This window comes from Helicoverpa armigera, chromosome 4, assembly GCF_030705265.1.
Source record: "Helicoverpa armigera isolate CAAS_96S chromosome 4, ASM3070526v1, whole genome shotgun sequence".
Lineage (NCBI taxonomy): Eukaryota > Metazoa > Arthropoda > Insecta > Lepidoptera > Noctuidae > Helicoverpa > Helicoverpa armigera.
In genome coordinates this window covers 10,551,053-10,564,720 of record NC_087123.1, presented here as the reverse complement: position 1 = coordinate 10,564,720, position 13,668 = coordinate 10,551,053, and the positions used below count along the sequence as shown (strand labels likewise).

The window sequence follows — 13,668 nt, the reverse complement described above, 5'->3', positions numbered from 1 at the left end:
TATTTGGGGTTGAACATTCATATTTTAATGACGATACAAAAAAAAGGTACAACATTACACTTTTTTGTATTTGATATGGATTTATTGAGGGCAACATTATACACGCCAACATCACAGGTCACGTGACGTGACGTTGTGGACGTGTCATTCGCGGACGGCTCGTTGGCGGCGTTGCGCAGGCTCTTTCTCGCGAAAAGTCCTATTGGAGTGTTACTAATGAACAAAAGTTGAATGGTTTTGGCCGAATTGATCAGTTAATATATTAGTTAGGGTAGTTAATTCGCAATAAATCAAAATGGGAAGTGAGTATCGTTCATATTATCAATTATAAATAGTGTTAAATCTCGGACACGTATTTCCACATTTTCATATGATTTTGTTGTAAAATTGTGTGTCGTGTGTTAAAGGTGCAATATATTAATGTTATTGTTCTGCTTGCAGTCAAATTCCTCGAAGTTATAAAGCCGTTTTGCAGTATATTGCCAGAAATAGCAAAACCAGAAAGAAAGGTAAGCCATGGCTATATTTTGCATGATTGTGTGTTCTTTTGGTATTATTTGTGTTTGAAATAGCTTCTTTAAGTAGTTGTTGACGTGTTGGAGTGAATTAGGGCTTACATACGTGTTAAATAGCAAGTGAAAGTGCATGCCTAACCCTAATGTTGGTCTATGTAGGATGGCTAACTGTACTTGATTGTTCAACATTTTGGAGTTGATATTTCGTCGTATTTCTAACTAAACTCTTCGTGTTTCAGATCCAATTCCGTGAGAAAGTATTATGGACTGCAATCACACTATTTATTTTCTTAGTATGTTGTCAGGTGAGTGGTATAATTTCAATAATTCATTGTGATGTGGCCATATGCTACTTGAGATAAACTTATTCTCCACTGCTATATTATCTTTGAATTCATGAATGCAATATACAAATAATAATAACAAAGTCTATCTTAATGTTAAGTTTATTTAAAATTCTAATTCAGAAAAGTACTTAAACTACAACTTCAACAGGGTAAAACCCATGCAAATAATGGAATTCATACTAATTCTATTCTTATTTGAATAGTAACAGGACTTATTTTCAAAAGTAAACCATTTTCATTCCAAAATATAACATATGGAAACTTAAAAACAGGTGTATTATCACAGAAATCTTCTCAAGTCCAATTTACTATTAAATCTAACCTCAAAATAACATTTCAGATCCCACTTTTCGGTATAATGTCGTCAGACAGTGCGGATCCATTCTACTGGATCCGTGTGATCCTTGCGTCAAATAGAGGAACACTTATGGAACTCGGTATATCTCCCATCGTCACGTCAGGCCTGATCATGCAGCTGTTAGCCGGAGCAAAAATCATAGAAGTTGGTGACACACCCAAGGACAGAGCATTGTTTAACGGTGCACAGAAATGTAAGTGAAGCATTTTGTTTACTTTCTCTTTTAGGTTTCATCCAGTAAGACGGCAGATTGGTCTTACATTTAATACAGATGTAACATAATCAATTAGTTCAATATAAAAGGTTATCTATCTATAAGATACTCAGTGTATCACCTTTCTTAATTACTCTTGAGTTTATAATTATTAAAATTGTGCTATACATATGGAAGAACATTCATTCCTATTGTAACTTAAAGCATTAACCTTTTATTGCAAATACTTGAATGAAACATAATGGACTTCAACAATATAGAAATATTTTCTTCATAATAAACCTGTTTATATTTACTAAATGTCCCCTAAACCTTGTATTTAGGGGCAGAATGCCAATTTGAGCTAAACACAGAATTGTCAGGCATTCTGCCAATTTATTTTAATAACTGAAAGGAGGAACTACTTTCTAACTTCAAATACACCTTTAGTGTATTATTATTGATTTTACTACAAAAAATACAGTTATGTACACATGCTACCGAAATCTTTCAGATAACAAATATTATTGTGTAGATTTGTAGATGATATCTACTGATAAACTGAATTTAGTATTTTATCATGCTGGTAATTCATGCTTTTAGTTTCAATTGGAGTTATTGTAAAATCCCAATAGATTGCAATTAAAAAATCCATTGGAATTACAAAATACATAAATAATTATTATATTCAAAATCCAATTATATTGAAACCAACAATTAAAACTCCTTTCACAAACATTGTTTCTATTGAAGACTGTATTCCAATAAACAAAATCTATATGACCTTATAGTCTTTAGCATAAACCCATAAACAAGCAAATCATGACCAACCTCCTTTGTCTGCAGTATTCGGTATGGTGATCACAGTGGGTCAGGCCATCGTGTACGTAATGACAGGCATGTACGGTGAACCAAGTGAGATTGGTGCCGGTGTCTGTCTGCTCATCATCATCCAACTGTTTGTTGCCGGTCTTATTGTGTTGCTGCTCGATGAACTTTTACAAAAAGGTTGGTATACTTTTACAAAAAGTTTGGTGTGCATAGATGTTTTAAATGATGTTGTAGTCATATTGGAAATTGTTTTGTCTACAATGAAAGATGATCACAGTAAAATGTAATAATTGTAGCAATTATTTGTTAATGATCAAATATTGGTAGCAGCTGACTAATTTTTATGAAGTAATCATTAGTTGATATTAATGAAACTGTTTTTATTCACTAAAGTCATTTGAAAAATTTTGTCTTAATTTTTCTGAAAATACTTAGTAAAATTATGGTTATTCATAAAGTTTGTAATACTAATAAGTCTACATTTTTCAGGATATGGTCTTGGCTCTGGTATCTCCCTGTTCATTGCCACAAACATTTGCGAGACTATCGTCTGGAAGGCATTCTCTCCTGCAACCGTTAACACTGGTAAGTATGCTACTATAAATAATATACAAATTATTAAGTATTTTAATGTTAATTACTAGTAATTTATGGCAATTATTGTATAGGTAATGTAGGAAATTAAAAGTCTTTTGTCTTTATTTCTTTTGCCAAACTAATTAGGTTTCATTAATTAATTTCTTCTTTGTTATTATGGTCAATGAAACTAATTTGTACTTAATGACAGTTTAGTTTATGAGTACATTAGAGAATCGATATTTTAATGGTTCAGTAATTATGCCCATTTTTAAAAGATCTATTCAAGATCTATAAAAAATAGGTAAAAAAAACCTCGCAAACATTATGTGAATCTTGAATCTTGACTAACTCAATCTAGATCAGGAAATATGCTATTGTTTACATAAAAATTACTGTAACTTCATATTTCCTTAAGTATTTACGCAATTAAATTCCATAGATGAAATGAAGTCATAAGCAATAAAAAAAATGCAACACATTCTATTTTTAAACAAAAAAAGAACTGTCACAAAAACATAGGTATCAAAACTCCTTTCCAGTTTTGTGACTTAAAACCTCCTTGCTTAAACTCCAATCTCGTTTTAGGTCGCGGCACTGAGTTCGAAGGTGCAGTGATAGCGCTGTTCCACCTGCTGGCCACCCGACCGGACAAGGTTCGCGCTCTGAGGGAAGCCTTCTACCGCCAGAACCTGCCCAACTTGATGAACTTGCTCGCCACAGTCCTCGTGTTTGCTATCGTCATATACTTCCAGGTAAGATTAAGCCATCGAAAGTTAAAGCATTTATTTTACTTACCTCCCCACTCAGAGACATTTAATGGTCACTTAAGCCATTCCTTAGTGAAGGATTTGTATGACATTCCGTCACTAAGGAGTGACTTAAGTAATCATTAAATGTCTCTGAGTGGGGACGTTAGGCCTTTAAAAAAACACTTATTTTACTTAGGCCTTTAAAAGATTGTATGAAAGTTAACAAAATAAATCAAAATGATATATGACGAGTGACTAGCTTACGCCAGTTTCATATTTCCTGGAGAAACTACTTCGCGCATTCTGATAAATAGGAGCCTGTAGCGTTTCTCGATAAATGGGCTATCTAACACTGAAAGAATTTTCCAAATCAATCCAGTAGAGCCTGAGATTTTCGCATTGTAAAAAAAATATATACATTTTATATTTGGAAAATAAATGTTACACCATCTAAGTTCTCATTTTTCAATAGCTTATTTAATACTCCATTCTAAGTCCTATCAAGATTGTTTTCCTTAGGTAATTGCCTACTCAAATGAAGTATAGCTCTTTCCCTACTGTAGCATAAAATTATATTAGACGCGCGTCTCTAGTCTCACAGTGCAACACAGACCGATCGATAGCTTGACCTCCGACATACGAAGGCTCGTCTATTTTTGTAACACATCTCCATATTTTTGTAATTACTTACGTTTCTATCATAGATTTAGAATCCCACTGTTTTATAGATTGGCAATACGTTACATATATGAGACCAAAACATGTAAACTAGGGGCATTTAGTGGTCCTGTACTAAAATACGCGATATTTTGAAAAATTTTCTACGATCAAAATAAAAAAAACATCAAAAATTTTTGAATATGGAAATTAAGGAAAGCAGCACATATTTACTTGTACGTAAAAAAGCCACTTAACTGATGTTTCGCCTTCACTAAAATCACTCGATTGCCAATCTATCTCCTTTTCTTGTACCTATAAGTTCTATAATGTATGTGTTTTTCCTCACAGGGCTTCCGCGTGGACCTACCCATCAAGTCTGCGCGCTACCGTGGACAGTACTCTTCGTACCCAATCAAACTTTTCTACACTTCCAACATACCTATCATTCTGCAATCTGCGCTCGTTTCTAACCTTTACGTTATCTCACAGGTTTGTAAACTGTTTTATTTAATTTAATTACGGTAATATTTTTCATTTTGTAATACATAAGTAACTTGTTCTCCGTTGTCTTAGAAGAGGCAAAGGAGATTACATGATAACTTTTTTTTTTGCATCTATAAGCAGCATTATTATATTCCTTTCTCTCTTTTACCTAATGTAACCTCCAATGATAATTATGTAGTCAGCAAACAGCATAAATTGAAAGAATTTTTGAATTATATCTGGCAGTATCTTATCTGCCCAGCAGCCTACCTAGGAGTACCTTTAACATAACCCTTACAACAAATTCCCACAAAATCTCACAACTTTCTTCCTCCCAACAGATGTTAGCTGTGAAATTCAGCGGCAATTTCCTAGTGAACCTCCTCGGAGTGTGGGCTGACGTGGGCGGCGGCGGCCCTGCCCGCGCCTACCCCGTCGGAGGCCTGTGCTACTACTTCAGTCCCCCGGAGTCGCTCGCGCACATAGCCCACGATCCCGTACATGCTGTACTGTACATCATCTTCATGCTGGGCTCCTGCGCTTTCTTCTCAAAGACCTGGATCGATGTTTCTGGATCTTCCGCTAAGGATGTAAGTTATGAAAAAATGTTTTTACTCAATAGATTTATTTGATGGCAAGAGCTTATGTTAAGGATGTCTGTTTGGTACTGTTAGTGTTCGAGAGAAAAATTAAGACTTTTAATAGTCCATGAAATACTAAAACGTCGTCGTCTTTTATGAATTAAAAATCAACTAAAGATGGAAATTTCAACGCAAATTGATAGCCTAGTCAATCAAACTGCTTATTATGGCATTTCGATTGAAATGTACATGTCAGCAATTCTAAGAAATATTCGATATTTCAATCGAAGTTACTTGACCTAGAAATTACTCATTCAATTCATGCTTACTATTACTGAAACGTATTTAAGTCATTACTATGCAATATAAGTAGCAGAATTTTTAACAAGATATTCAAACTGTATTTTTTTAAGATCTAATTTTAATAAAACCGGTAGAGGTGAATGACCTCTTGAACTTCTAATCTAAGCCTTTGGACGTGATACCGCTAAAATGGACGGCCGCCATCTGACTTTCCAATTAGTGAAAGTTTAGTGTGTTACTAAATTGTGCCGTAGAATTAGCGCAACCGTTTTAGGCCATTATTTCAGTACTGAAGCAATATTTAATTTGAAATTCTATCGTCATTTGTTTGTTTTGTGTACTATGTACTGTATAGTGAGTTAGGTATAACAAGACTAGGTGCAGTTGTCTATTGATCTGTGTAAGTACTAACGCTGTGTCCGTCCGCAGGTCGCCAAGCAACTGAAGGAACAACAGATGGTGATGCGCGGTCACCGAGACAACTCGATGATCCACGAGTTGAACAGGTACATCCCCACGGCGGCCGCGTTCGGCGGGCTCTGCATCGGCGCTCTCTCAGTGCTGGCCGACTTCCTCGGCGCCATCGGCTCGGGCACTGGTATCCTGCTCGCCGTCACCATCATCTACCAGTACTTCGAGATCTTCGTCAAGGAGCAAGCCGAGATGGGCGGCATGAGTACATTACTCTTCTAAAATCATAATAGTCGTCGCCGCAGACAGCGCTGTGTTCACAGTTTTTATTTCGCGGTCCGTAGCGCTCTCTACGACGCCCTTGTAGTGTGCGTGGCAACGCGTGTGTGGGTTATGTGCTAATTTATATAAATGAACTTTATAATAAAATAATTTACAAGTACAGACTTTGTTTTTGTAGACCCTAAGCAGGTTCATGTGTTCACGAACTCATCGCCCATCGAGACAAGAAGAAAACAAACCTACCAATATTGTATTAGTTTACTATTAACATTGTACACAATAGCTATAGACCCGTCACGAGTAGCACTCATTAAAGTCAATTATACTTGCAAGTTATTATTCACTCTAAGCTGCAACATTGTCTAGATATAAAGACTGAACAAAGGATGTGAAATTAGACAATTTCTCATATTAAACCCTACTGTTTTTGTTAATTATCAGTTTCTTACAAATATAAGTGAAAAATGACAGTTATTGTAAAATATTATATGAATCCAACTTTGTTAAGAATAACTTACAAAACTTATGTTTATTAAGTTGGCGTTGGATCGTTTGTAATACATATGTATATTTTATGCCACTGTTGATTCGCGAATTATTCACGTATTGATTCTGTCGTCCAATTATCAGAAATAATATGTGATTAAGTTTCCTCATTATATCATCTCAGACTCAGTAGTTATTATTCTAATAAATTCATTTATATTGTTTTGGATCAAATTATTTTTTATTTCTTTGCACTTTCAATCGCTCGACAAAGCTTGGACGTAGACCGTGTTCGAGGAGGAGGTTCATAAAACAACGAAATACTTTTATTATGTAACTTTATTCTCCTCACTAGACATGCAAATACAAGGACAAAAAAACAATTTACGATTTTCCCTCAAAACCTTATAACAAAAACTCATCACAACTAAATTATACGGTAACAAAATGTATTTACAAAAACAATAGACCGAATAAGTTTGCCGCCAAAACATTACAAGTTGTCGGAAAATAATTGAGATCTTAGGAACATGATTGGTAAGAGATCGAACAGAATATTCGAACTTGGAATAGTGCCATAAACATTCAAATTATGGAACTTAAATATACACGTATGGCACGACACTAAATACATTATGTACCCTTACAGTTAGAGGCACTTTGGAAGGAAAGATTTTGTCACGACTGAAAAGCGAATGAACTCAATTGAAGCTTAAGGAGCTGGCCTCAGGGAACGACTATTGCTTTTATTATTTTGCATAAAACAAAGTGGAAGACAACATAATAAAGTTCTCCAGCTATACAAGTGATAACGTCTCATATATATAGCTTGATATTCTAAAATACTATGAGGAACAGTACAATGGAATAAAAGTGTACTAGAAGCCTCGAATAATTAATAAATTTTATAATAATAGGGATTCACAGACATGAAATTTCCTTTGCTTTCCTCTTCCTAAACTAGATATTATCCAGAAGGCGCTGTTCAGTCATGACCACAACCTGGCCTGGGTAGTACCGACATGTAAGGATTTCATTTATTGCTTTCGATAATTTGAAGACAAGTAACAATGGCCTGGATTTTGGTCCCTTACCATCATTAGATTGAGGAAAACCTTATGTATTTGATTCTGGACTTCTTTTGGAAGACTGGTCAGTTCACTACCCATTACATTCCCATCATTTATTAGTCTTTTTATACGCGAGACTAGTGATGTTAACTTTTTCGTCATTTACTTCCTACTTTTTCTCACACCACATCCCCCAAGAAGAGAAACTGAATTGGGTAATTCTCAACGTTAACTTAAATAAATAGCATAATATGTTGATCTTCATACTTTATACACTAATAATTTCCATCCTGCCTTTGTTTAGTATAGTGGGTCACTAGTTTTCCTACTAATTAGTATTCACAGAGATATTTCACAATAAACCCCTAATATATGTCTAGGCAATTGAATGATAAAACTTTTTTTTAATTGATGAATATACTCAAAGAAGCACTTTACCGCTACGAAATCTTTTGCATAATATGTATGTACAAAGCTAGTTCTAGTGTATCTATGATCGTCATCTTGCTATCGTCCGTATTGCATTTGACATGGATTGGATCCTTTACATAATAAAGTATTATTACGAGTTAGGGTTCGGATAAGTCAATTTAAACCAAATAGCAGTATCGTTCATAAGCCTCATGTGCCTGTTTTCTTGCACCATCCGAAACAGTTGCTCTTTTCAAAAATATGTAATGCTGCGTGTGTAACACCCGCTCTCCGAGTTTCTGGATTATATGCGCGACTAGTCATCCTCTTAGAATCGTCCGTCTATCAGCAGGCATCGATCATCAATCTTTCGTACTAGCTATTCGGACTGGAGGCGTCAGTTCTTTCATTGAACAAGACTTCACACGTCAAAAAACTTGCTTTCTGTTGTTTGAACTGTAGTTGCGCTTATTTTCAACGAGCTATTTACATTTAATGTCACATGAAAATTATATTAGTTTAAATTTATTTATCCGCACCTCAGCTCGTATCAGTATAATAGTTCGTGTAAACCAATAATGACATAAAAAAATCAACAAAACTAAACGAAAATGTGTAATCCAGAAAACATTTTTATTATCTTTAACAACATATCCGTGAAAGGAGAAAAGGAAAACAAAGAAAAAATAACTATAAGAATAACAGTGCCAATTATTAACTAAAAAAAGTGGGATATAAGATCACTTGTCCTAAATTTATACAATTTTCTTATGCTGGAGCCGCGCGGAACTCTATTAATGCGACATTGAGTAGCATTTGTTGTCTTTTTCAATGCATTATCCATTAAGATGAAAATCGAAGATACTGCTAAGGTGATTAGCAAGAGATATGATACATTATTATTATAAAATTGCAATACGCTGGGCTCTAATTTGACTATGTGGATAGAATAAAAGCCTGACTCGCGCGTCAAGCTAGCGACGGTGACACCGACTGATACAGAAGACTGGCGTCAGGGCCGCCCCAGCAATAGAGTATGAAATCATGAAATGCGTTAGTTACTAAACCCCGTAATGTCGAATATCAATCAATAGTGATTTTCAAAAAAATTAAACTAGGTACACAAGTGTCTAAAACTTCGAACCAATAAAATATAATCTAAAATATAACAACAAAAATCAATTTGAAGCCGCGCCAGGCAAGTGTATCGTGGACCTTAACTGGTTACTTTATCTACGAACTAGTGATTTTGCTAATCAATCTTTATCATTTGTACATGCGTATAATAGCACTTAAAGTTATTGGGTATACTATATCCAAACTTAGTTAAAATGGTAATTTAGAATATTTTATGCACTCGCCTCATGCCTTATGCATTCCTTAGCTTTGTTAATGTGTGAAATTCTCAGAAAAACGTTATTTTTCCCCAGAACACCGTTGCGAGTGTAATGAATGAATATTTCGCAACCCATTCGAGACTCACCGTAAGACAATAAACTATTAGCATAAATTCGCATTTAGCATATTCTGAAAGCATCAGTCCACATTTGAAATGCACACGCGTAACACAAATCTGGAAACACTTTATTGTCCGCACGCGTTAACAAAGCTGTGAATGCTCGCTCGACACTAACTACACAGAGATAACACAGTGTAACTATTTGTTAGTTATCATGTCTCCAATGCCTGCAGTCGGAATACATCCCGTGCATAAATTAAATTATATGATACCTTTAATGAGACAACTGAAATAATTAGTAATTTCCATACAAAAGCAAGACAAGATGGCGGAGTACCGTTACAAATCTAGAAGCGCGAGTTAATAATTTACGCGAATTGAATTAGATGTTAGGCAAGCGTTTCTATTTCCTCCTGTATGACGGGCGGCTGCTCGGGAGACGATATCGTTTTCGACGGCGAGTTGGTGTAAGGCAACGTCTTCAGCTTACGAGCCTCGCGCCGTTGCTTCTTCTGTTGCATGACGAGTCTGAGCTGCTCGAGTTTGCATTTAGTTTTGGAGTTCTCCATGGCTAAAGTCTTGGCGGTATCACATTTCTTGCACATCTCGCCGGCGTTGGCGACGCAGGCGGCGCAGGGCTTGGGCTCCAGGCGGCACGTGCAGGCCGCCGCGCAGCCGCAGCCGCCCGCGCGGGCCTCGGCCGCCGCCGCCGCAGCTGCCGCCGCTTCCTTCTGCAATCACAAACAAATACTCACTATGTGTACGACACGCCACGATAACTATTGCGTACTGTACTACACGAGATAAAACATTGCATCGTAAAAGATAAGTAAGAAATAAAAGTCAGTGTAGGAGTTATCTAGTTAGTAAAAATTATCTTTAACTATAATATTTATGTTAACTTACCGTTGCTAAAGCTATGGGAGGAGCAGCACATAGCAGGTCATTCAGTATGTGAATTATTGTGGAGATATCACGCTTTGGTCGGCCATATCTGAAACATTAACATAAATAGCAATCTAAGTAACAGCACAAGAGATAACTTTACAACAGTAAACACACAATTTTCACATAAGTACACATTGCACAACTAAATATATTTTTATCATAACTTTGTTTGCTATATCCATAAGGAGAAATCTTTTGTTTACTTTATGAAACATTCATTAAATAAAGTTCCTCAACTTTCAAATTACCATGAAATATGGCCGCCATCTTTGATTAAAAAATGTGTCGGCACATGTGCAAATAGGTGCTGACATGACATACATTTTGTTTAGGCTTTGAAATTTCAAAGTTATTTCACTGGACATAATTCTTTGTTCAAAATAACAAAAAACGGAATAAAATAAATAAAATCTCACCTGTCTTGGAGAGCAGGGTTGAGTGTGCCTGAGAATGTCCCAGAATAAATTCCTTTGCCATGATGCTTCATGGACTCTATCACAGCTCCGGGACCAATCTTCTTGCACACAGTCTCCTCGGCTGCCCTCAAGTCTATCTTATTAGTGAGGACCTCTTTAGACAGCTTCTTTAATTTCTGTGTTAAGTTCTTTGATGCTTCAATGAGAGCCTTGGTGTCCACGGGGGGTGTAGGTGATGCTCTCTGGGGCTTCTTAGGAGCATCTGGAGCCTTAAACACAGCCTGCTTGGATGTGGAAGGTGTAGCATTGTCTTCAGTCTGGCCATTGCTAGGCTGCAGAATTAGTTTCCTAGAATTTGTAATGTAAGGCTCAGTTCTAGAGGTAGAGGGCTGGGATGGGTTCGTGTCTTGTCGGCTCTGCATCCTCTTCTTGTGTTTATTCACAACAGATTGCATGAAGGCCTTCTGCTTACTCTGCCCAATTGGGTGCTTGAATTTTGAAGTCTTATGAAGTAAATATTGGAATCTCTTATTTTTCAAAGGCTCATTTATACTTTGGAAAGATGGAAGTGTGCCTGAGTTGGCTTCCTGACTGCCATGACTAGTTGTAGCCAGATTAGATATTTCTCTATCCATCATAGATTCATCTTGATCTTCAAACAATCCCTTGTCTACTGCACTGTTGAACAGGTTTTCCATGGGATATTCATCTATAGTACTTTCAGCAAGGAATGAACTTTGGTCAGTAAAATTATCACTGTCATCACTGAGTGAGCTGTCGGGAGTGTGTGAAGATGTGGAGGGGCATTGCTTGTCACAGATGGCACTTGTTGAAGGTATCACATCATTGCTTATCTTATTTTGTGATAAAAAATCTATCAGGTTATTTTTTACAGTGTTCACAAGGGCTGCATCTCTGCTTTCAGAAGTGGAAGCATCTATTGGACTAGACACTAAATTGGACAAGGATTTTATAGGGGACTGTTCATTTTCTATAGAGGTCTCGGAGATATCTGACAGGGTGCAGTTGGATGAGTCCATAGTCTCTTCTTTGTCATCACAAGTATCAGTTTTGTCACTATATTTTTCTTCAGCCATTGACCGGTATAAGTTGAAACAGTTCTGTAGTATTTCAAAGTCTTGCTTCTGTAGAGCGTGTGCTGCTGCTTGTTCAGGTTTGGGGGCTTCACTGCAGATGTAGGAGTGGTCCACGGGCGCAGGTGTACAGGTAGGAGGAGTGGCAGTCTGAGGGCTGGGTGATTCCCTGGCGTCACATTTAGTAGTCCGTATTGATGTAGCAGAGCTTTTGGTAGGTGTGGAAGTTCTCAAGGACCTGCAGCTAGTTGTGGCCGAGTTGAGGGTGGACAGCTGCAGCTGGATCAGCATCATGTGGTCACCTAACCTCATTGTCAAGTTCAGTGGAGATTTACCACTTAAAAAGTCATTAACCTGAGTGTCATTGAGGGATTCTAATGCTTGCATGACAGAGTTTTCGGGCCGGTGGCTCTGTAAAGGCCAGAGTGATAATATTAATGAAACAATTAATTAGTCAATAGAGAACAATGGCACTAGAGATAAATGTATATTGATTAGGTGGTGGTAGTTGTGAAACACGTGATATCAGTAGGTAGTAGGGTGTCGACACTCACCAGCAGGCCTGTCTCCACGCTCGGCAGCAGGATCACGCGCGATCCGTCCAGCAGACCGTTCTCCTCGAGCGTGCCGTCCCTCAGTTGTCTGCGAACACAAAACGCAACTTCAATACGCGACTCAAATAACACTGATGCGTCATCGTATCGACATATTTCCGTGATATGTTTGACAATAGAAGCTTGGCGTCTCGACATAAAACGCTCACCTTTCGCGATGCAGCAAGCATATTCTATCTTTAGACACCTTAAGTTTCTTCGAAACCAACTTCTTGAGGTGCTCCACTGTATTTTTACCGTTCAAACTGATGGAGAAATTACCACCCGTAGTAGTTTGTATATTCAGCGTTATGTCCGAGGTTTGGGGCGAGCCACACCCGTACACCTCTGTTCCCGTCGCGCGTTCCATAATTTCTTCATAAATTACACTAGAATTTGCTATATAACACTGTTCGAAGCACACACGAACTATCTTAAATTACACAGCTATTTTATTGCAGGATAGAAATAACAGGGTCACGCCAGACCCCCAGTTTTTTGATGTGGCCGTCGGTGTGACCAGTTTTCATTCGCGATATCCCGTTAATTTTTTTTTACAACAGCTGATGCGAAGCGCTTACTATTATGCGTTTTGTTTCACTACTTTATAGACAAAGTTTATTTTCTTGTCATGAAGAAAATGGTTCTAGGTGTTTTAGTAATCAACTTGATATAAGTAAGCATCTGCATAGCATATTTTGTTTTCTAAAATTTATTTTCGTTTAATTTGAGGTAAATGATTTGTTGGTGCATAAAATAATGAACGCACCATGATGGTTGCGAAATACGAACGTCAAAAAAAGATAACGTCACATGACGTCATACAACGCTTGCTCATGCTGGTCAATTTAGCGGTAAAATTAAATTAGCGTATCTTAATTTTTATGTTCTTACGTAGC

The 13,668-nt window shown here is 36.9% G+C and overlaps 2 protein-coding genes across 2 annotated transcripts; one reads left to right on the top strand and one right to left on the bottom strand.

Moving 5' to 3' along the window:
- Nucleotides 1-135: 135 nt before the first annotated feature.
- Sec61alpha (Sec61 alpha subunit) lies at nt 136-6,452 on the top strand. The gene is made up of 10 exons (XM_021344022.3): nt 136-302; nt 442-509; nt 755-820; nt 1,203-1,413; nt 2,260-2,421; nt 2,734-2,829; nt 3,409-3,575; nt 4,581-4,721; nt 5,057-5,305; nt 6,029-6,452. The coding sequence occupies exons 1-10, from the start codon at nt 296-298 to the stop codon at nt 6,290-6,292; spliced, it is 1,431 nt and encodes a 476-aa protein (XP_021199697.1). The 5' UTR covers nt 136-295; the 3' UTR covers nt 6,293-6,452.
- A 647-nt stretch (nt 6,453-7,099) lies between these two features.
- LOC110383254 (midnolin homolog) lies at nt 7,100-13,332 on the bottom strand. The gene is made up of 5 exons (XM_021344021.3): nt 12,940-13,332; nt 12,731-12,818; nt 11,083-12,587; nt 10,625-10,712; nt 7,100-10,449 (listed from the first exon to the last, which is right to left on the bottom strand). The coding sequence occupies exons 1-5, from the start codon at nt 13,137-13,139 to the stop codon at nt 10,108-10,110; spliced, it is 2,223 nt and encodes a 740-aa protein (XP_021199696.3). The 5' UTR covers nt 13,140-13,332; the 3' UTR covers nt 7,100-10,107.
- Nucleotides 13,333-13,668: the final 336 nt, after the last annotated feature.

Excerpts from the sequence above, each read along its gene's own strand:
- LOC110383254 (XM_021344021.3), bottom strand. The coding sequence starts at position 13,139 with ATGGAACGCGCGACGGGAACAGAGGTGTACGGGTGTGGCTCGCCCCAA. Across the intron at positions 12,588-12,730 it reads GCGTGGAGACAGGCCTGCTG|AGCCACCGGCCCGAAAACTC; the intron begins GTGAGTGTCGAC and ends TGGCCTTTACAG. Across the intron at positions 10,713-11,082 it reads AACCCTGCTCTCCAAGACAG|ATATGGCCGACCAAAGCGTG; the intron begins GTGAGATTTTAT and ends TTAATGTTTCAG.
- Sec61alpha (XM_021344022.3), top strand. Across the intron at positions 2,830-3,408 it reads TCCTGCAACCGTTAACACTG|GTCGCGGCACTGAGTTCGAA; the intron begins GTAAGTATGCTA and ends ATCTCGTTTTAG. Across the intron at positions 4,722-5,056 it reads ACCTTTACGTTATCTCACAG|ATGTTAGCTGTGAAATTCAG; the intron begins GTTTGTAAACTG and ends TCCTCCCAACAG.